The sequence below is a fragment of the Apium graveolens genome, chromosome 10, assembly GCF_009905375.1.
Source record: "Apium graveolens cultivar Ventura chromosome 10, ASM990537v1, whole genome shotgun sequence".
NCBI classification, from domain to species: domain Eukaryota; kingdom Viridiplantae; phylum Streptophyta; class Magnoliopsida; order Apiales; family Apiaceae; genus Apium; species Apium graveolens.
The window spans coordinates 239,212,100-239,235,620 of record NC_133656.1 but is presented as its reverse complement, the minus strand read 5'-3'; the positions used below and the strand labels follow the sequence as shown (position 1 = coordinate 239,235,620).

The 23,521-nt window shown below is 34.7% G+C and overlaps 2 protein-coding genes across 43 annotated transcripts; one reads left to right on the top strand and one right to left on the bottom strand.

Moving 5' to 3' along the window:
* Positions 1-6,373: 6,373 nt before the first annotated feature.
* LOC141689846 (glyceraldehyde-3-phosphate dehydrogenase GAPCP2, chloroplastic-like) lies at positions 6,374-11,644 on the top strand. The gene is made up of 14 exons (XM_074494333.1): positions 6,374-6,513; positions 7,212-7,300; positions 7,404-7,471; positions 7,554-7,592; positions 8,074-8,174; positions 9,278-9,390; positions 9,515-9,614; positions 9,729-9,875; positions 10,076-10,136; positions 10,218-10,315; positions 10,391-10,533; positions 10,636-10,719; positions 11,199-11,288; positions 11,389-11,644. Exons 1-11 carry the CDS (start codon positions 6,439-6,441, stop codon positions 10,487-10,489), a joined length of 990 nt encoding a protein of 329 aa, XP_074350434.1. The 5' UTR covers positions 6,374-6,438; the 3' UTR covers positions 10,490-10,533; positions 10,636-10,719; positions 11,199-11,288; positions 11,389-11,644.
* A 1,774-nt stretch (positions 11,645-13,418) lies between these two features.
* LOC141689828 (uncharacterized) lies at positions 13,419-22,364 on the bottom strand. 42 transcript variants are annotated; one of them, XM_074494271.1, is made up of 11 exons: positions 20,428-22,364; positions 19,694-19,752; positions 18,783-18,891; positions 18,629-18,705; positions 18,526-18,557; positions 14,829-18,412; positions 14,578-14,673; positions 14,268-14,351; positions 13,958-14,137; positions 13,800-13,866; positions 13,419-13,711 (listed from the first exon to the last, which is right to left on the bottom strand). In XM_074494271.1, exons 1-2 carry the CDS (start codon positions 22,208-22,210, stop codon positions 19,727-19,729), a joined length of 1,809 nt encoding a protein of 602 aa, XP_074350372.1. In that variant the 5' UTR covers positions 22,211-22,364; the 3' UTR covers positions 13,419-13,711; positions 13,800-13,866; positions 13,958-14,137; positions 14,268-14,351; positions 14,578-14,673; positions 14,829-18,412; positions 18,526-18,557; positions 18,629-18,705; positions 18,783-18,891; positions 19,694-19,726. The 42 variants fall into 42 exon arrangements, 38 of the variants coding, with proteins under 38 accessions (XP_074350372.1, XP_074350368.1, XP_074350377.1 ...); XM_074494267.1 differs by having other exon boundaries at positions 18,638-18,705; XM_074494276.1 differs by having other exon boundaries at positions 14,829-17,927; positions 18,638-18,705.
* Positions 22,365-23,521: the final 1,157 nt, after the last annotated feature.

The window sequence follows — 23,521 nt, the reverse complement described above, 5'->3', positions numbered from 1 at the left end:
TCCAAATTTAGGCCAAAAAGTATGGCCACTTCTTGGATTTGCCCTTACTACCACCTCCACTCCCCCCCTAGAGGCATTCATTTCCATTCTCCATTCCAACCTCTTCACATATAGTTACTACTGGGATCAAGAACAGATTCATCCAAAAACTTGGTATTGTTTGAGCTGCTGAAGACAATAAAGTTATCTTCCCAGCTCGAGATACATCATTTCATACCATCCTTTTAACCTTTGTTGCACTCGATTTACAAGAAAACCAAACACCTCTGTTTTACTACTCCCCACATTCATAGGCATTCCGAGGTACTTTCCAGGTTTTTGAACTTGTCTTACCCCTAAACTTTCACAAACCTCCATCCTATCCTCTTCATTTGTATTTGGACTGAACACCACCTCTGATTTCTCATAATTGATAATTTGACCTGATAGAACTTCATACCTCTGCAGTGCACTTTTTAAGGTTATAGCTTCCGATTTTTTGGCTTTTAGAAAAAAGTAACAATCATATGCAAATAGAAGATGAGAGATACTTGGTGCTTTGTTCGCAATCTTACGTCCGTGCAATAAACCACATTCCTCATGTACCCTAATCATACCACTCAACCCTTCTGCACAAATGATATACATAAATGGCGATATCGGATCTCCCTGCCGTACTCCTCTTTGGGGAATTATTTCACCAAACACATCACCATCCCTTAGAAAACTATACGAGACCGATTTCACACAATTCATTACTCTGTCAACCCACAATGTAGGAAATTCAAAACGCTGAAGCATCTCTTCAATAAAAGACCATTCCGATCTATCATACGCTTTAAAAATGTCCACATTCAACCCAGCAACACCCAATTTACCTTATGTTTTCCTCCGGATGTAGTGGTTCACCTCGTAAGCTATCAACACATTATGAGTTAAGAGTCGTCCCTCAATAAATGCACTCTGCTTCTCAGAAATAATTACATTTAGAGTTGGTGTTAACCTATTCGCCATTACTTTAAAGAGGATTCTCATCAGCACATTACACAATGAGATTGGTCTCAGATCAGCCACCTTTTTTGGATGTTTTACCTTAGGAATTAGACACACCATTGTACGGTTTAAACCACTCTGTAGCTCTCCATTCTGAAAAAATTCCCTGCAGAACTTAATAACATCCTGGCCTACTATCTCCCAATAAGTCTAATAAAAACCCGGATTTAAGACATCAGTACCAGGTGATTTATCTGAATGCATAGCAAAACCAGCCGCTTTAACCTCTTCATCTGCGACAGGTCTAACCAGTATCTCCTTTTGTATATCTGAGATTACCGGGAATTTAATCCTTGGAGATAATCTCATGCTATCTTTAACACTACTGAATAACTCTGTAAAATACTCAGTAATAACCTCTTGAATTTCAGCGTTCTATTCTTTCCACTCCCCATGTTTATCCTTCAGTTTCTTGATTTTGTTATGCTCTTTTCGAGTGGTTGCATACTTATGGAAAAAACTACCATTTATATCACCTTCCCTTAACCAAAATGTTTGGCTCTTTGACGCCAAAAAATTTCTTGCTTCTCTAACAATCTCATGAACTGCCACCGTGCTGCATCATACTTTTGGATTCCAAATGTATCTTTCCTAGATCGTAACGCTGTATTTCTTTTCTATACTTGCCTATCTGAACCTTCATCTCACGAATCAAGCCCCCGCCCCATTCCTCCAGTTTCAACGAGTAACTCATAATTTTCTCCATCAAATCTCGTTCACCATCCTGCCTCCAGCACTCATACACTATATTTCTACATTCTCTCTCTCCAATCCATATATTTTCAAATTTAAATTTGCGTCGTCTTTTTTCAAATATTTTCTATGCAACTGCAACATTAACGGTAGGTGGTCAGAAGTTGTTACCTCTAAGACTGTAACATCTGCTAACGAGAACATATTCCCCCATTGTTGTGTTGCCATCCCACGATCCAATATCTCCTGAACCCATTTATCCGTCCCTCTAGATCTCTCCCAAGTAAATATATCTCCAGTAAAACCCAAATCATGCAACCCAGAATCCATTATCGCATCCCAAAAGCCTTCCATTAACCTTCTTGGTTGCTGTTTTCCTCCCCTCTTTTCTTCCAACGAAACAATATCATTAAAGTCGCCCAGGATACACCACGGTAATTCTGAAGCTATAGATAATTCCCTAAGCATATTCCAAGCCTCCATTCTTCTCGCCCTCTCTGGAAAACCATAGTATCTAGTATATCGCCATCTCCCTAGCTGCTCATTACTTACTTCAAAATCTATAAAATTCCTACAACTATTTGTAATATGAACTGCTACATAAATCGTCCTCCATAACAAAGCAAGTCCCTCCTGAATGAACTTGAACATCAATGCATAACCTCCATCCCAAATCCTGATTGGTTAGTACCTTTTGCACCGTATCATGTTTAACTAGAGTCTCACTCAAGAAATTGAGACTGGGCCTATACTGTTGATCATATCCAACAGAAGTCTGACTATCCGTGGGTTGGCCAGCCCACGACAGTTCCACGAAAGGATACTCATAATCTTTGGCGGGTATCAAGTTTTTTGGCCCAACATTCTGTTCATTTCCACTTATCTGCATATTATACAGCTCATCTTTAGGCCTCACTCTCCGTATTGTCAACCCACTTTCTTTTCATATCCATCACTACATTATCGGAAGGAAACTCGTTATACTCCTCTCTCATATCCTCATTTGTTTATTTGTCATTCAAATTCAAACTCTTCCTGTTTTCTGTTCCCTCAAATCCCGCTGCCTAACCAGAATTCCACCAGCATCTCCACCAATCTCGCAAATCTTACCATCTACCTCCATGAATCTCGCATCACCCGGGTTGCCACCATGATTTCCCGATGAGTAACCTTGCTATTGCTTTGCACCTCAATCCTCCTTCCTTACAACCACTATTTCGAAGCCATTCGATCCAGGATTACGTTGTCCTCTTTTTGAAGATGCACGTTGCCATACTCCATACATTTCTCTACCACTTTCTCAAGATTCACGTAAACCACAATACAATCTCTATCAGAAGGGCCAATAATGCCACATACGAAACAAAACGTACCCAATTTTCATACTTAAAATTAATCCAACTCCAACTATTTCCTTCTCTCTTTATCTTCGTACTTCTCTTTAATGGTTTATCAACATTCAGTGCAACTCGAATACGTACATATGGTGTCCACCCTCCATCAAACTTTCCTGGCCCTGATTTAATATACGTTCCCAAAGATGCACCAACACTTTTCAAAATACTTTCTGAAACATAACCCCTAGGTAAATCCTATATTGCACCCACATTTCCATATTCTGTAACCTTAACTGTAGCTGGATCATCCCCCATCTCCACTTGATGAAGCACAAGCATCGCCTGCTCAAACGACCATGGGCCACCTTCCATTACATTTTGCACATCCATCTTGTGGTAAAATACAAACAAATACTTCAAATCCCCCGTACTGTAGACTTCCATTCCTTCTCGTGGCCGCCATAATGACTCCATTAGATTCGTCATAGCTTGAAAGTTTATAGTTTTCCTCCGTCAAAAATTTTCCCATCAACATAAACGTTGTTTTTTGTTCAGTTATCGTATTATTGCAATCACTATTTCGTCCATCTCCTCATCCTCGATGACCAAATTCGCATACATCTCCTCTAGGGGTTCATCAATACGTGCCATGTTGTTCAAACAGAATTATAATATTGGCTATACTGTTAATGATTGGGAATATAGAGATTAATAGAACAATGATTTGACGAAAGCTGTCATATAAACAGAAGAAATGAAACTGTCATTTAATTTCTCTTATTTTTCTTAAAATTGAAAAAAATGTAAAACTTGCCTATTCTAGTTATTTGAATTCATTTATTGGTCTTGTCCTTTGTTTGTGCCTATTTTTGCAAATTGTTGATGTGTATGATGTGATATGACTTATGATACAATGAGCGTGTACTTTTCAAACTTTTCACAAATGATGCAAATGCCGTGGTATTACATATAAAAAATAATAAGATGTGATCGATTTCATATTATTTTAAAAAATTGAAAAATTATTTGGATAGTTATTATTTCCCGTGTAAATTATACTTTGATGTCAATGAAATATAACAAAGTCGATTTAATTTTTAAAGTATAAAAAAAATGTATTAGGTTTTGTTTGGTATTGGTGTTGCAGACAATTATAACAGTTTTTTTCAAAGAAAAAATAGTTGCAATTTTTTTGATCAAAAAACTGTTGTTAGAGAAAGTATGTCACCCCTTATTTTTGAAAAAAAAACTGTTTTTCGATTTTTGCGGGAAGCAATTGGCTTATTTGATCATCACATCTCATCCAAAATATTATTATAATTTTTTACATCAAAACAAATGCATATCAAAAATATTATCAAAAAATAATCTTATTATTTCACCAACATTTTTTAAATCAACATTTTTTCTTAAAGCGCAACTTTTTAACGATAATACCAAACATAGCATTATTTTAAAGTACTAATTTTTGGGGCTGTAATGGGGAAACACTCCATAATGAACAAAATAAATGGGCCATAACTTTCCGTCCATTAATCAACCATTAACATTTCAGTAGATTCAGCCACAGATAAGGCCCATAATTAAAATCACAAGGCCCACAAATTATAAAATGCTCTGGCCCAAGACAAAAATGTAGTTTTTATTTTGTCGCGTGTCTAGCAAAGAGGCTACATATAGCAGCTTCCCCTTCCCAAAATCAATTTTTTGTTTAAAAAATAATAGAAACATTTCTTGAGAATTATTTGTATTATTACGTTAAATTTAATTAGCAATAAGAATAATAATGATAATATGTTATAATTTATAAAACGATTCCCGAATAAGATAACTCATGATTTAAAGAGATATTTTAGTTTTATATCACGAATTTTCTCATTATTAGTCGATGTCTCATGTATCGGTTAACTCATCATCTACCGAGACATTTTAGTTCGATATCTGATATATTCACATGAATTTTTCTCATATATTGATCGATGACCCAACTCATGTATTGGTCAATAAGTTAAAAATTTAGTGAAATTTCTATTTTTACGCCAAAAAAAAATAATAGTGAGATTCCGTAATTGACATCTTATTGAAATTCTAGTTAACTTCTTTCTTTTCTCGGGAAAATACAAAATTACTTGGTCAAATTGTTAATTTTAAATTTTATTTATCCATACTTTTTATTATAAATTATGAAATAAAAAATATTTTTGAATTTCCAATTATGTAAGTAGAATAGGGTACTTGTCACAAGACTCTTTTTGCAAAAAGACATGCCCAAATGGCATGTCATTTATCAATTAAATATAATAAAATTTAATAAATAATTAGTATACAAATATACAGTGAATTTGAATATAAAATTAAAGTTAGTTGACAGTAACAACCAAATACCATCATAATACTCATTTAAATTAGTAACTTTTTAAATATTAAAATATACTAACTTTACAACCCGTGCGATGCACGGGTCTCATTAATATTTTTATATTATTTAAAATTATAATAAAAAAAATGGATCATTACCTTATAGTATATTTATAAATAATAATATAAATATTTGTTGTTGGCAGGATTCGAACCTGAATCTTGGGTAGTGTATAAATAATAATATAATGTTTGTTGTTCGTTGGGTTCGAACTTGGGAGTTTAGTATTGTATAAATAATAATATAAATATTTGTCGTTGGCGGGGTTCGAACATGGGAGTTTGAGTTGTGTATATTCTTTTAGTATTGAATCGAACGATTCTTATCACTTAATAAAAAAGATCTGACGGTCATAAATGGGGATAACCAAACCAACCAAAAAAAGGCATACCAAATTATACTTCATTCCGGTTATTATAGTATAGTATAGATGTAATATTTTAAAATTATATTTGTTATTTATGGATATTTCTAATATTAAAATAATTATTAAAAAATAAAAAAATTAGTAAAAAAGCATGCCGAATCATGAAAAGGCATGTCTAGCTAAATGACGTCATGGCATGCCCGTGCCGCTGTGACATGCACCAACCGATTGAAGTAGAAAACATATAAACCCAATTTTGATTTTCCACCCACTCAAAAATTAATATAGTTTTGGTCAATGTTTCACGTGCAAGTGTAGCGCTTCTATAAAACTGTAGTTTACGAAAGAGGCAAGAGTTAGCTGGCTCTTAAAATCCTCCGCAGCCGTAGCCGCGCCCTTATATAAACCCTCAAAAGCCACTCTTCTCCCCTTTTTAAAACCCTCTCTCTCTCTCATCTCTCTCTCCTGAATCCTCATTTAGTCTCTCTCCTCTCTCCCTCTCCTCTCTCCCTCTCTCATTCTCTCTCTCTCTCCCTCCTCTCTCTCTCTCTATATCTCTCTCCCTCTCTCTTCTATCTCTCTCTCTAACAATGGCCACCAATTCAATTCTACGATCCACGGCCATCCTCCCCGGCGCCACCAGGGCTAATCTCTACCCCTCCAAGGTCCATTCACTCTCCCACCTACCCTCATTTTATCCTTTTTTTATTTCATTATTTTTTGCAGTTTTTTAAAATTCGATTTTATTTATTCAATATTATTTTTTGTAAATTTTGTACAGTTGCATTTGTTATGTTATGTTACGAAATGAAATGTAAATAAATTAAAATTTTATTTTCATTTTTGCTGCAGTGATTTTGATAATAAAAGAAATATTGGGTTGACAACTGTATAATTAGCAAAATTTCAAATTTACCACGACAATTTCAAGTGGCCAATTTGAGACTCCGAATTAATCGGTGGTAAATTTGATATTTTGCTAGTTATAAATTGATACCTAACCCGAGAAATATCTAAGAAATAGTTGTTATCAACATAATTTTATAGATGCTGTGAATAGTTCTAATTTGATGTTTAAACAATTTTTAAATAGTTTTAGCAGTCGAAAATATTGAAGTGGTTTAAGACCTTGTAATGCTGAGGATTGACTGATTTAAGAATCTTGTAATGCTGAGGATTGACTGATTTAAGTTCAAATCTTGTAACGAGTGTACTTTTTATGAGGATTTAACGGATTTGAACTTGAATGTTGTGTTGTCAGAATTTGGAATTTAGGTTTGTTTGGTTAATTGTTACCTTTCAGTAGATATATTAAATGAAATGTTCGATATATGAGTAAGCAGGTTGTTATTAATTTGTTCAGGTGTCTTCGGTTAGCTTCTGTCATGATTCGTCAAAGTCTCGGTCAAGCCTATTTGGTGCTTCTGTTCCCGGGGATTCATTGATCTTACAGTTAAGAGATTTGTAACAATCCTAAACTGCTATTTACTGTGATAGCTATAAGATCATTTACTGTAATTGATGCTGTTTATTCTATACCCTGTAATTGTTACAGAAAATCTAGTTCTCGGAGTGTCCAGCCAATTCAAGCTACGGCTACTGAACTGCCACCTACCATTCAGAGTAAGATAGATAGTTTGAAACCTAAGCATGGCTGGAAAATTGAGGATTTAAAATTCTAATATTACTTTGTTTTCTTTCTTAGGGTCGAAAACTGGCGGGAAGACAAGAATCAGAATCAATGGTATGTAAAGTTGTTTGGTGTGTTGTGTTTTATGTTAGTTTCTTCAATTTGTTATTTCTGATTTAACAAGAATCTTTTTGGATCTCTTGTCAGACACTACCTTCCGTGTTGGATCATTTGACTAAAATGCAGACACTTTGACCATGGACCAACTGAAAGACCACATCTGAGATGGATATAGGAAGCAAAGTAAAAAAATTGAGAGAAGAAATGAGATTAATATACAAAGTTTTATTGATAAATTCTGTTTAATTTCAGCTGATTAATATACAAAATGTTTATTAATAAATCACGTCATCTCCCTTGCCCGTTTTTTAGAGATAGGCCCGAGTCCTTGTTACCGATTTTTATAAGGAAACACCAAACGGTCGTGTCCTTCATTTTAAACTCTGTACCCAAGTCCAAAGTAACACATGTTACACTTTGAAAAGATATCACAGTATACAACTATATTTCAAGTAATAACATGGTCATGTTGCAGGTTTTGGAAGAATTGGGAGGCTGGTGTTAAGAGTAGCGACTTTTAGAGATGATATTGATGTTGTAGCTGTTAATGATCCATTTGTGGACGCCAAGTACATGGTAATGACCTGTAGCTGTTATGAATTATTAATGTTATTTTTTCTGCACGATAACGCTGGAAAGGTTTTTTGGACATATTCATATATTTTGTTTTTTATTTTTTATTTTTCTTTTTCCTTTTTTTTGTTATGAGGTTTTCCTATACTTTCACCCACAATGGCAATTATGGCATTGGTCAGTACTCAGTAATCTAGCTCTTATCATTCTGAATATAAATATAGACCAATTAAGGGGTTATTTGGTTCAACAATATTGGGTATGAGGTATGAGGTTGGAATGGATAAAACTCATACGTGTTTGGTTGGAATTTATTTATTTTAAAACTCATTCCTCAAACCCATGAGGTATAGGGTTTAGAAACCCATGCTAAGAGGTGGGTATGAACTAAAGTGTAATACTTTTTTTAGCTCAAATTTCAATATTGATGAATAAAAATTGTGAATGTATATTTTATTTTCTTAGATATTAGGTAAAATATATAATCTCATATTTTAATAAGAGAAATTACCAAAAATATTATTTTTTCCTTGTTTTTTTGCGATTTTATCATCTTCTGATTTTTTTTTGCAAAAATATGGAATCAACGAAAATCAGGCACACATGTAACTAGTTGAATCGAGTTTTTTTGTTGCATTTGAGGTTAGATGAGGTTAAATGGAGGTGCATAAAATCGCATTTTCACAAAAAAATATTGGAAAATAGTATTTTTGCAAAAAAATAGTATTTTTGCAAATTTTTAAAAAAATTATAGTATTTTTGTAAAAATGTTTTTAGCCTAAGCTATTTTTCAAAAAAACTCTATTAATAATTATGATTAAATTAAGTGATCCCTGTTTAATTTTGGTTTTTAATATTAAAATAAAATTAACAAAAAATAATAAAGTGTCTTTTGATTCTTGATTTATTTTATCAAAAGTTTATGTATCAAGTTCCAAACTCATATCATCTTAACCCGATTCCTGATTTCAACCCGATACCACCTAGCGAACCAAACGACCCCTAAATTTTAAATGCTAACTTTTCTGTTATTGTCAAACTTATGAAGATGATTGCAATTAGCTTATTCTAAAGAGCTCATATGGATTTTATTATTCACAATACAGGCATACATGTTTAAATATGATTCTACTCATGGTGTATACACTGGATCCATTAAAGTATTGGATGCAACCACTTTAGAAATAAATGGAAAGAAGATTAAAGTTACTAGCAACAGGTAGTACAGCTTTTCATTTCGCAATTATAAATAGTTGTCCTGTACCAATGTTCCTGCTTGTCAAAAGTTTATGTATTTAATTTATTTTATTATAAAACTGAAATGTGCTACTGAACTTTACCAGGAACCCTGCAGAGATCCCGTGGGGTGAATATGGGGCAGACTTTGTTGTTGAATCTTCTGGGGTTTTCACAACGATTGAAAAGGCTTCAGAACACAAAAAGGTGGGTACCATTTCTCTCTATCTATCGCTCTTAATGTCTTTCTTTCATCTCTTTCCCTCTCTTTTGAACTGTGTTTAGAACTTTAATGTGCGTATTTGCAACATTTATCTGCAGGGTGGTGCGAAGAAAGTTGTAATTTCTGCTCCCTCAGCTGATGCTCCTATGTTTGTTGTCGGTGTTAATGAGAAAACATACAATCCAAACATGGATATCGTATCTAACGCGAGCTGCACTACCAATTGTCTTGCTCCTCTTGCCAAGGTTGGTTCGTATAAACACTACTTGTTTCTTGTACTATTAGGTTGTGAAATGTGCTTATCCAAACTATAACATGACTTTAATTGCTCACAGCCTCAATACCAAGTGATCTTCTTCGAAAATATAATAGAGAAAAAAACTAGAATAAAATAATTGACAATGAACGGAGTTTTTATATGTTTATAACAAAAAAATTTGTGCAGGTGGTTCACGAGGAGTTTGGCATTCTGGAGGGGTTGATGACTACTGTCCATGCAACAACAGGTATTTCTCACACAAAAAAAAATGCATTTTGCACTTCTGTTTGCATTTTCGTAATTTTAAATTTTCATATTGAATTTTCAGCTACGCAAAAGACAGTTGATGGCCCTTCCATGAAAGATTGGCGCGGGGGACGTGGTGCTGGGCAAAATATTATCCCTAGTTCTACTGGTGCTGCAAAGGTATGAGCTGGAGTTATATTCATATTGATACTGTCAAGACCTTGTGCATGATTCTGCTTAATATCGGATTTGTAGGCTGTTGGAAAAGTGCTGCCAGAACTCAATGGCAAACTCACTGGAATGGCTTTCCGCGTTCCAACACCCAATGTTTCTGTTGTTGATTTGACTTGTTGACTTGAGAAGAGTGCTTCATACGAAGATGTAAAAGCTGCCATAAAGTACTGTCTTCTTTTTTCTGCTTTTCCTGTTACATCCTTCATGTATGCTCATTGTATTTGTGGCACTCTTTTTTATATTTACAATTGTAATTTGGCTTGAAGGTACGCATCTGAGGGACCACTTCATGGGATTCTTGGGTACACTGATGACGATGTTGTCTCAAGTGATTTTGTTGGCGACTCAAGGTCTCTCTCTCTCTCTCTCTCTCTCACTCACACACACACACACACACATTTACATAATGATTTAAAAATTATCGTGGAAATGGAGGCGCCGACTAAATTATTACCCGATATTCTGTTATGAGATTATGTGAATGGGCAAAAATAGGCTATACTTAATGGCCAGCATGGTCTTCCTTACCATTGTTTTTCCCTTGGTAATTTTAAAGATGTTGCATGCAATAATGTTGTACCAAGTCATGCAAGAGTTCAGGGGTTCGGTCATTTGTGTATATCTATAGTCCTAAAATTGAAGCTTATGAAGCAATTTAAAAACTAGAGATGGGTTCTGGTCGGATTTATGCAATTTAAAAGCTCTATATTTTGAAATGTAGCTTTGGTCTTGAACCTAGACAGTTGGTCAATCTTCTAATAAATTTGGACAACTAGTCATATCTGCTAGGGTAATTCCTTCAATATATGTTATCTTTGCCATCTCCCAGGTCAAGTATATTTGATGCACAAGCTGGAATGGGGTTGAGTGCATCGTTCATGAAGCTTGTATCGTGGTACGACAATGAGTGGGGCTACAGGTACAGTTAATATCCTACATCTAACTTTCAAATCCGTTTACTCTGTTATCTCTCTTCGATGTGAGTGCCTGTGCCAATATCTTGCGAATCTTTCTTTCAGCAACCGAGTGCTGGACCTGATCGAACACATGGCATTAGTAGCAGCTACGTACTAAATTTGATGGGAAGCAGCCGATGCTACAATTTTCGCTCAATTAATAACTAGTTTGTCAAACATAGAAATCAGAAATATAGGTCATTTTTGCTGTGGAGTTGAACTTTGTTGTTATCCTTTGTAAGATTATTAACAAAAGGCTGGAGCTTGATACAATTTGTCCAACAACTTTCCGTTGAACTAGTTATCATTGTTTTCTTGATGGCATGATTGTGAAAACGCTTTAGGTCAATTTATGGTGTTTAAAAGCAGGGTTAACTTTTTTTTTCTTTTGCTAATTAATTACACCGGGAGTTAAACTCATAACCTCCTGCAAGAGAATATAAGAGCGTAACCACTGCACCGGCCCTTTCTTGGTGACAAGCAGGGTGAATTGAGCTTATTCATCGCTTATTAAGTGAAATGTTGATACGTACGTGCATTACAGCTAGAGCTGGCCACACGAGCGGGCCGTGCGTGTCGGGCCGAATAATTAACAGGCCGGTTAATGTTGAATAGAATTCGTGAACAGCCCGTATAAATTTACGGTCCGGGCCGTGCCGAGCCGGTCCTGAAAAGCAATCAACCGTGAACGGCACGCGGTTTATCCGAGTTACACGGTTTAGGCGGTTAGGCGAATAACTAACGAATAAATCGGTTCCATCATGTTGTTTAGCACTTGCACTTCACATAGTTCATAAATCACACTACTTGTTTTACTTGTTTATTGTTTACACGTTTTTCTCCTTATATTTATTACTTTGTTTTTTTTATTTTTTTCCTTTTTTATACACATGTACGCAAATTGTATATAATGTATGTTTTGTTTTTACTTTTCTTTTTTTTTCTGATCTTAATTTTTTCTGTTAAAATATTTTTTCGATTTTGGAAAACTAATATGTATTAAAATATAATATGTATTAAAATAAGGAAAAAGAGGACGGTACCTCTATAAATTTTATTAATTAAAAAAATGTTAAAATTAATTATATAGAACTCTTCTCTAACAAAACGGAACAAACCGTATTTATAATTTAAATAAAATATAAACTATAACAAATTCATTATCTGATTGATTTTTAGTTAGAAGCAAATAGTGTGACATAAAGTAATGAAGTTTTGAATTCTTAATTCACAAAGTCAGAAAGTCAGAAGCTAACTATTGCTAATATTCTGGTTCACAAAGAGGACAAGTCAATAGATGACTCGCGAATAACCGCGAGCTGGCGGGCCTCGCGAATAACGGGCTGGTTAATTCGTTTTTTATTCATTTTTTCTGTTGTTTATTCGTCTACAGCTCTGGCGAGTGGTTACGGGCCGGTTCCGGTTTCTCAAAATACAGAGCTCGTGTGCATATCCGAATAGTGCCGAATAACGAATCGGACCGTGACGAGACGAGTAATGCGAATATTAGGCGAGCCGAACTACGCTCGTGTCGAGCCAAACCGCCCGTTTGGCAGGCTCTAATTACAACTACCATTTCAACACAAGTTCTCTTTTACTGTTTCTACATAATTTACTACACCTGTGCCAGTCACCAACCTGCCCCTCCATACTAAAACATTTGGAAGGCATAGATGACAATTGACAAGTCTAAATGATCCGTTAAATTAGAGCGCACTGTTGGAAACATTTAATTACTACTCCCTCCATCCCGTTAAGAAGTATACGTTTCGTTTTGGCACGGAGGTTAAAAAAAGTTTTTGGACACGAAGGTTAAGAAAAAGTGGTATGTTGTAAGAAAAGGTAAGAAAAATGGGTAAAGTGATAGGATAAATTAATATTTAACATATAAAGTTAGTGTAGTGGAAAAAAATAGTGGATGTTAATGAGTGTAAATTTTTATATTATAAAACTTTTACTATTTTTGGTAAGTTTTGAAACGTATAGAATTGAATGGGACATCCAAAAAGGAAAGTGTATAGAAATGAACAGGGAGTATAGAATTAGTACAATCATGAATGACAATAAACCCAAAAAAAATAAACTGATTGGACCATGCAAATATTCCAACATGGTTATTATTATGAAAAACATCTGAAGGCTACAGTTAACACAATCATACCATTAATATAACATTGATACTGATACAGTTCAACTAAAAGTTACCTCTTGGGTCAGATCTTATAAAGGATAACAAAGGTCAACTCAACAGCAAAAAATGACCACTGTATTTTTGATTTCTATGTTAGACAAACTAGTTAGTAGTTATGATAGAGCAAAAATTGAAGCACCGGCTGCTTCCCGGCTGCTACCAATGCCACGTTCGATCAGGTCCAACACTCCATTGCTGAAAGAAAGATTAGCTGGGTATTGTTACAAGCACTCGCTTCAATTTGAAAGTAAAACTGTACCTGAAGCCACACTCATTGTCGTACCACGATACAAGCTTTTATAAAGGACCCACTCAACCCCATCCCATCTTGAGCGTCAAATTTACTTGACCTGCGAGATAATAAAACATATTGTAAAAGAATTACTCTAGCAACTATGCCAATCCTAATTTACCAGAAACTACCAAAGAGTAAAGACTGACCAATTGTCTACGTTTGTAAACAGACCTACATCTACATATCAGTGTAGAGAGCTTTTATTCACAAAATTCCAAACAGAACCCATTTTTCATCTGCTTCAAATGGAAGGATATTCTAGGAACACAGATAGATACAAATGACTGATCCCCTGAACTCTTGCATGATATGATACAACAACACCACTGCATGTAAAATCTTTAGAGTTACCAAGGGAAAACAATGGTACAAAAAGACCAAACTGGCCAGTGGCCATGAAGTATAGCTTATTTCACCCTTTTTATTAAATGTGATTTGGGTGAGGGAGGGAGGGACCTTGAGTTGCCACCAACAAAATCACTTGCACAGTAGTCAATTATTCATCAACCTCGCCAGAATGCCAAACTCTTCGTGAACCACCTGCACAAATTGTTTTGTAATCAAACATTTACTGAGTCCACAGTTGCCATAACCATGATATGAATTTGTTCATGTCAACTATTATATATTAGTCTTTTTTCCCTGTCATACTTCCGAAGAAGATCACTTGGTTGTGTGACTGAGCAATTAAAGTCATGTTACTTACAGTTTGTTCACAGGCTAACAGTACAAGATACAGTAGCATTTATACAAAGTACAAACCAACCTTGGCAAGAGGAGCAAGGCAACTGGTAGTGCATATGATATCCATGTTCACTTTGTATGTTTTCTCTAACACCCACAACAAACATAGGAGCATCAGCTGAGGGAGAAAAAAATTACAACTTTCTTCAAACCACACTGCAGATTAACGTATTAAATACTCAAATTGAAGTGCTAGAGAAAGTTTGAGAGAGATGAGAGAGACATTTGTGTGCGTGAGAGAGATAGCTATAGAACAAGAGAGATTGCACCCACCTTTTTGTGTTCTGAAGCCTTGTCAACTGTTGTGAAAACCCCATAAGATTCAAAAACAAAGTCTGCCCCATATTCACCACATGGTATCTCTGCAGGGTTCCTGGTGAAGTCCAGTAGTGCAAAAGTTTTTTACTAAAAGATTAATATACATATGTTATCAGATGTAATTAAGCATAAAGAATCCTATTAGTGACCAAATCTAACACTTTGTATCCTTTTGTTGCAGCTGGATAGCCAAGGAAAACACAAGGGTGAGCCCGAGGTTCTAGCTTGGTTCGAGATTGTTTAGAAGTAGAAACGAAACAAAGACACCCAAAACATCGCAAAAGAGAATAATCTGGTGCACTATCAAACAGGAGTTCATAAGGAGTAACATTATTTAATTTCCGTACAGGCATTCTGTTGATAAAAAATGCAGCACATTGCACACAATCTCCCCAATATCGCGATGGCAAATTAGACTGAAAGAAAAGTGCACGAGCTGTTTCCATTAAATGCTTATGTTTTCGTTCGACCACCCCATTCTGTTGGGGTGTGTCAGGACAACTTGTTTAATGTAGTATGCCATAAGACTGATAAATCTCTAAAATTCTGCCTTGACAAAGCTCTAACGCATTATCTGTTCGAATGATCTTAACACGTGTATTGAACTGAGTAAAAACATGCTTAAGAAAGATATCTAAAATGGAGACAGAATCAAGTTTGGATTTCATAAGATGTACCCAAGTGGCACGGCTATAATCATCAACGATTGTTAGAAAATATCTACAACCATTGTGAGTGACAGTATGATAAGGGCCCCAAACGTCAACGTGAAGAAGTTCAAAAATTTTTGTTGTTTTTATTTCACTTGCAGTAAAAGACAAACGATGTTGTCTTGCAGAAGGACAAATTGCACAAATGCAATCAGACAAAACACTTGTATCAAAATGTTTTACAATTGTACTGATTTTCGAATAAGGCATATGGCCAAGTCTAAGATGAAGCAACTTGGCTTCATCTAGTTTAGAAGTAACAGCAATATTAACTACAGAAGTATGACTAATGTATGGCAAAGCTTTATTAGCTGTGATGAGAGAATGATCAGCAGCATGAGAAAAAAAGCCCTCATCAACAAAGTATAGTCCATGGAAGAATTTACCAAGAAGTTTGGGTTGACTCATTGAATGCTCCTGAAGCATACAAGAATCAGAAGTGAACGAAATGATGTAAGTAGTATTCCGAACAAGCTTAGACACAAAAATTAAGTTGAATTTGAAAGAAGGAGCATATAGAACATCTGTAAGTTCTATGAGATTATTAAGTTTTATGTTGCCCACATGAGTGACTTGTATCTTAGTGCCATCAGGGATAGTGATAAAACTATTCTCATCAATTTGTTTGACAGTGTGAAAGAGATTCATAGAAGAACAGATATGATCAGACGCACCGCTGTCAATTATCCAACTATTGGTATGAGTTGAGGATAATAAACAAAGAGAAGTACCTGCCAAAAGTGCATTTCCAGAGTAAGAGTTGTTGTCATGTTCAGAAATATTACCAGAGTAAGAGTTGTTGTCATGTTCAGAAATATTATTTTGAGACAAAAGCTGTATCAACTGATTGTACTGCTCCACAGAGATATTATTTGAAGAAGACTGTGATCCAATTCCACTATCAGAAGAATCCTTGACAGACTGAATTTCATCAGTTGCATCAACTGTGGCACAACCTGCAAATTTCCTCTGCTGATTAGGTTTAAAACCAGGTGGATAACCATTCAATTTGAAGCACCTTTCTTTGCTATGGCCTGGAATTTTGCAATGGTCACAAAAGTAGTTGTTCTTTCTCTGCTGGAAACTTGGTGAACCAGTTCCAGGGGTAAATTTTCCAGCAGAATAGACTCTGTTAAATTTCTGAGAACCTTGATAACCAGAATTGGGGAACTGCCTAAAATTGTTCTGACTAGCAAATGCCACAGGCTCCTGAACTGACAGTTTAGAAATCTCCTTATGCCTCTGTTCCTAAATCAACATTCTGTAAACCTGTGGTAGAGTAGGAAGTGTTTCCATCATCAGAATATGTGATCTCACATTTGCAAATTCATTAGACATTTTCATGAGAAAAATCATTAGCCTCTGATCCTGCTGCAATTTAAGAACCTTCTGAGTCATGTTACAATTGCAATGAGCACATTCACATTTAGGTAATGGTTTGAGATTATCAATCTCATCCCAAATCCTCTTTAACTGAGTATAATATTCAGAAATGGAAAACGTATCCTGTGAAATCTGAAAGACTTCCTGCTCTAAAGCATATAATTGTGCTGATGATACTTGACCAAAACGTTCTTCAAGATCAAGCCAAATAGCTCTCGCAGTATCAACATACAATATACTTGCTGCAATCTGAGGATCCAAAGCTGTAATAATCCAACCTGTGATCATGCTATTACAGCGAGACCAGAACTTGTAGCTAGTATCAGTAATTGCAGGCTTAGCAAGAGTTCCATCAACAAAACACATCTTATTTTTCGCTGTTAATCCAATAACCATAGAACGCTTCCAATTTCCATAAGAAGTTCCATTAAAAGGTGTAGTAACCAGTTTCATACCAGTATTATCCGAAGGATGCAAGAAATACACACTAGATGGATCTTGTGTTAACTCTATCTGATTTTCGACTTGAGTCGCCATTAACAAGGTTTGTGAAAAAGTAATGAGAACAATTGCTGATTTAGAGTAAAGTTTAGATCAAGAAATGAAATTCAGAAATGAGACTGGAGAGATAACAATGTTTCGGAGAAATTTTAGATCGAATTGCGAAATTTGAGATCGAATTTTGCTATGAATCTGCAATTCCGTACAGATTTTATACAGATTATGCTACGAATCTTCAATGATTACATAACTCGTTATGATTAACAATCTGATTACTGCTATTGTATAGAATGTAAACAAATCATAACATCAATTACGAAGATATGATTACGAATCACGAAGAACAGATCAAAGAACAGTATGTAACGATCTTACTTGATGCGGAAACGAAGAAACGAATGAAATTACTGAAACGTACTGCTCTGATACCATGTTATCAGATGTAATTAAGCATAAGATTCTGCAGATTTGGTATGAACACCATAGCTAATCATTTATGACTGAAAAGATATTTACAGTGTTCTCAATTCAAGAAAGAGAGAATGATATGTTGTAACTAACTAACTGAATCTCCTATCAGGACCACATATAAATACTAACTAGTGTATTTACAAATATATCCAGAGGTGTTATTTTATTGCTGTTGTAATGCTGATGTAGTCTGTATCTCAGCAACATAAACATTTGATTAGCAAGGACATTGGTACAGGATAACTATATATAATTACAAAACGACTATTGTCTATTCCCAATCTTTGGTAACGGGTAAGGCAGATGACCTAATTTATTAATAAACAAGTAAAATTTGACTTTGCATATTAGGCAACCTCTTTCCCTCTCCTTTTTTCTCATTTCTCAAATCTTTCAATTTGAATTCCATGAACATTTCATATGTGGTCTTTCAGTTAGTACTTGGTCAAAACGTCCACATTTCGTACAAACGATCTGACAAATAATGTCGTGTCAGACAAGGGATTTTAAATTTGCCTTGTTAAATCAGAAATAAATCAATTAGAGAAACTAAAATAAAACACAACACAATACATAACTTAACTTACTATTGATTCCGAATCTTGTCTTCCTCCCAGTTCTGTAAAAATTGAGCAGACTTAGAAGTTCTAAATCCTCAAATTTTTTGCCATGCATTAGGTAACAACGTACATTTCTTACTCTGAATGGTAGGTGGCTGTTCAGGGGCTGTAACTTGGATTGGTTGGATACTCCGAGAACTAGATTTTCTGTAACAATTACAGGGGATAGAAATCAAAACAGCATATATTACAGTAGACACTTATAATAGTGAATAGTAGTTTACAATTCTTATGCCCTCTTGACTGTAAGGATAATGAATCCCCAGGAACAGAAGCACCAAATATGCTTGATTGAGACTTTAACGAACTAGCACCGGAGCTAACGAAAGATACCTGAATAAACATGTAACAATTTGCTTACTCATAAACTAATACTCGTTAAATAATAGATCTACACACGAGTAACAATTAACCTAAAAGAGCCTCAAGGTCACATTTTGACCGCAATACCAAGACAACATTCAAGTTCGAATACACTTAAAAATCATACAGTACAGCCATAGTTATAAAGATTTCTGCTAAAACCAATTACATCTAGTCGAGCATTAAAAGGTCATAAACCAATTCAACTTTTTTTGACTGCTAAGTGTATTAAAGTATTAATTTAAGCAACAAATTAGAATAAGGAGCATCATATATTCAATTATGTTAATAACATTCTTTTCCTCGGCTATTTCTTATATCATCAGAATCACTACATGAACAATTTTTAATTAAAAAAATTACATTTCTAAAGATTTCTAATTCCATGTTTACGCTTTCATCGTGTAAATGAATCACCGAATCAGTAGCTACATCATATATCCAATTATGTTAATAACATTCTATGTCTGCGTTTTTTCTGCAACTGAATTCCACGTCCGCCTATTTTTCCCTTCTCTTAAAACATTTCTATTAGATATTGAGGATGTCATGATAAAGATTATGAGAACTACCATAATAACAAAACTTTGGAACATTAGTTTCCATTAGCAGAGGTCATAATATACACCAGTCTCCCGGATTACAAGGCATATAGTAGAAGACAATTTTTTAGAATTAAAAATAGAAATGATCTAATAATCTGGAACCGAATCAAACAGTGAACCGAGTGGTTCATGTTTGACAAATGAAGGCTATTGTCATATTCTGTTACCTCGAAACGGGGAGCAGAATCTGCACTCTGCAATTACCTCTTGAATGCAACGACGTGTGCTGCATAGCAAGAGATTAAAAACATCTAAAATAACAATTGTAAATGTATTCAATTTAGGAAGTATAATAGTATGCATACTTATCGAAGGTGTGATAACATGGACCTTATGTAGGATCTCCTAAGAAGCCACAAACAAGAATGTTGTCTATCAGTACAGAAGCTTCATTAGAAGAATAATGTTGAATACATATACATATAACAATATTGTAAGCAATGCAATTAGAAACTAAGGAATATAAAAGGAGTAAGCATTAGAATGCATCAAGAGAAACAAAGACAGTGACATATCACTATGATACTTCTTCCAAAAACAATCTAACAGGGAGTGTATGTCATCGTATTGTTGCCTTAATCTTACATCTTATTCAAAAGAAGTGTACTTTATTTATTTACCCGGCTGACACAATTCATGCAACAAAATGCTGAACATTTGCAATTTCTCCATGAAGATAAATAGTCATGTCTAGTTTTCTCTTTTATTGCAATATGCATCCAACAAAATATTATATGTATAGCAGTTGTTGCTAGCAATTGATCAAAATTCATACAGGAACACTCAATCAGGAAACAGAGGTATCAATTGCAGATTTTAGCCGAAATAAAAGAAGCGATTATCGAGCTTATCAAAGCCTGATTTGGAATTATACAAGGTAACTACGTCAAGTACTTCTTACGCAAAGCAAGAAGAGCAGGATCCTGATCTTTTGATTCAAGTAAGACTAGTAACATGGACACGGTAGATGCATCTTCTGAGAAGCCGCGAGCATGCATCTCATCTATGAGTGCAATTGCCTCACTGTACTTCATGTTGCAAAAACAGCCGCGAATAAGTGTGTTGTAGGTAGCACCATTAGGCAAGCAAATACTATCTTTCATTTTCGCAAATAGTTCATTCGCCTCATCGAGAAACCCTTCTCGACAAAATGCTCCGATCATGACGGTATACGCTTTGACATCAGGTCTTAAGCCTTTCGAAGGAAGGCTTTCAAAAAGGGTTCTTGCCTTTTCTAGACGTCCATCTTTGCTCAATCCGTCAATCAGAATAGTGTAAATAACTATATCTGGATGTACACCAGCGCATTCCATTGTGTGAAAGAAAGAGAGTGCTTCACCAACAAGATGGTTCTCGCAAAGACCATGCAATATGATCGTAAATGTTACAATATCTAGTTTACAACCTTCGTTTAGCATCCTCTCCTGAAGAAACTTTCGTGCTTCAACAACTCTACCTGCCTGAAAATATCCTTGCAAAATAGTACTGAAAGTTTCAATTGTTGGTACCAAACCTTCAAGGGGCATTTGTTTAAGGAGACTAATTGCTCTGTCCACTTCCATCTTTTTACAACAACCATTTATCAAAATATTGTAGGTACAAGAATTGGGCAATATACCCTTTCCCCTCATGGTTTTGAGCACCTCTAAGGCTTCATCAATTTCTCCACGCAAGCAATATCCATCCATCAGTGAATTGTATGTGACTACATCAGGATATTGGCCTCTTTGAATCATCAATTCCATCACAGATTCCGCATCTTTGACCTTTCCTTCTTTGCAACATGCATCTATCAATATATTGTAAGTATGCAAATCTGGAGGGATATTCCTGGCATTCATCTCTCCCAGCAATTGAATTGCATCTTCCCATCGACCAAAGTTGCAGAGACCTTGAATTAATGAATTATAGGTGACAACATTCGGTGAAATGCCTTTGTGGTTCATTGCAGAAAGAAGACTCAATGCATGATCAACATGTCGGTCTTTGCATAAAGCATCAATAAGGGTGGAATAAGTCACTGTATTGGGAATACAACCTTTCTTCCCCATATTTCTAAACAACTTGACAGCCATTAAAGTATTTGAAGTTTTGCATAGACCGTCGATGATAATGCTATAGGTTACTACATTGGGTTGAACCTCATTGAATAAAATAAGCTTCCTAAACATATGTTCAGCCTCAACAGGCCTGTCTTGAGATAGAAGGCCCTTGATAAGAGTGTTGTAGGTCACAACATCTGGGACGAAACCACGCTTAATGGATCCGCCCAACAACGAGAAGGCGTAATCAAGTCTATTCAGGTGACAGCAACAGTTGATTACAGTATTATAGGTAAATATGTTAACGGGAACGCATAAAACGCACATATCTCTAAACATAGAGACACCTACAGAGTACTCTTTCATTCGAACAAGGCCAGCTAAGAGCTGACTGAAATTCAAAGCAGGAAGCAGAGGTTTCATTTTGAGCATTTTATCGAACACAAAGAGAGCATCATCGAGCTTATCGAAACCAACCTTGGATTTCTCGTAAAGTAATTGCTGTAATTGAGCATTAGGGTTTGATAAAGAAGGAATATAGGGTTTTTTAGGATGATTAGGGTTAATGTGAAGAGAATGTGAATGAAGAAAGGGCGTAAGATAAATACCTGATGATGATTTGCAACTCAAACAAAACCTCATCTTATTCGTCTTCTTGTTGCTTCTAATCGATTTACAGAGATATCGAGTGCAAGGGAGCGTGTGCGTTAAATGAACCTCACAGCCCTTCTGAGTTCTGAGTACTTCATTTCTGTGCAAATATGTTTTGATATCTGTTTCAGTTGATCAAAATCGTGCTCAGAATAATTACTGGGAATAACAAATTTAGTCAAAAATTTAGTCAATTTTTATATAAAAATGATTAATTTTTGAAAATTTGACAAAATGTAGCCGATTGGATATTCAATTGTCGTTTGAATGTCTATTTTATATAAAATATCCAATATATGAAATATCCAAAATATCCAATTTATAAAATATCTAACTGTCAGTATCTCATATATAAAATATTTAATTATTACTGAGTATATTTTATATAAATAGGGATACGCAAGAGTGAATTATTCAATCGGTTAAAATTAGTCATTTTTCTTAATACTTTTTTTTTTGTTATTTTTTAAAAAAAAAATCAGTTATTTTAGTCATTTTTTCAACAATTTTCTGGTCATTCTTTAGAGCAAATCCAAAAGATAAGGCCTCTTAACTTTCAATTATAAAGATTTTGAATAAAATTTGTACTCCAATAGCCTCTAACTACTTCCTTAAAAAGTTATCTACTCTGAGTTCTTATTTTTAAGTATTTGTCTGGTCTTTTAAGATCCTTTAACTACTAATTTATATTATATTAGGGTACCACTATCTCTTTCTCTTTTTTAAATGTTAAATTATAATTGATTTGATAGGTTTTTAATAATAAAATATTAAATAAGGAATAAGTATAAATAGTATTGTTGCAGACAAACATCCTTATTTATGTCTTAATTCATTAGGAACTAATTTTTTGCATTATATTTGATGACTGAATTAAGAGGTTGTTGGACTTACTCTAATATGGTTATTTTTAAATAACATTCTTCTTTTTTTAAGAATCCCTTAAACATTACTTCATGCGTCCCTCCAAAATTTTTAATATTTGAGACGGGGATCCACACGCATTTTAAGTTAGGCTCCGTAAAGTAACGTTCCCTAAATAATTTTAAATATCTTTTCTTTTAAATAACAATGTAATAGTTAAGCTTTTATACATAAAAATAAATTATAAAATTTTGCTTATATTAGCCTTAAAATACGTATAACGAATGAGCAAAAAATATTTAAAAAATGAGTGAGAATATTTTATAATAAAAAACGAGTCAAATCATCTTTCTCTCTTACTTTAATGAAAAGAATGAATTGATATTATTAAATTATTAAATAAGGAATAAATATAAGGAGAATTGTTGGAGACAAATG

Excerpts from the sequence above, each read along its gene's own strand:
- LOC141689846 (XM_074494333.1), top strand. The coding sequence starts at position 6,439 with ATGGCCACCAATTCAATTCTACGATCCACGGCCATCCTCCCCGGCGCC. Across the intron at positions 7,593-8,073 it reads GACAAGAATCAGAATCAATG|GTTTTGGAAGAATTGGGAGG; the intron begins GTATGTAAAGTT and ends GTCATGTTGCAG. Across the intron at positions 9,391-9,514 it reads ATTAAAGTTACTAGCAACAG|GAACCCTGCAGAGATCCCGT; the intron begins GTAGTACAGCTT and ends GAACTTTACCAG.
- LOC141689828 (XM_074494259.1), bottom strand. The coding sequence starts at position 22,210 with ATGAGGTTTTGTTTGAGTTGCAAATCATCATCAGGTATTTATCTTACG. Across the intron at positions 19,753-20,427 it reads TCCTGCTCTTCTTGCTTTGC|CACACGTCGTTGCATTCAAG; the intron begins GTAAGAAGTACT and ends CTTGCTATGCAG.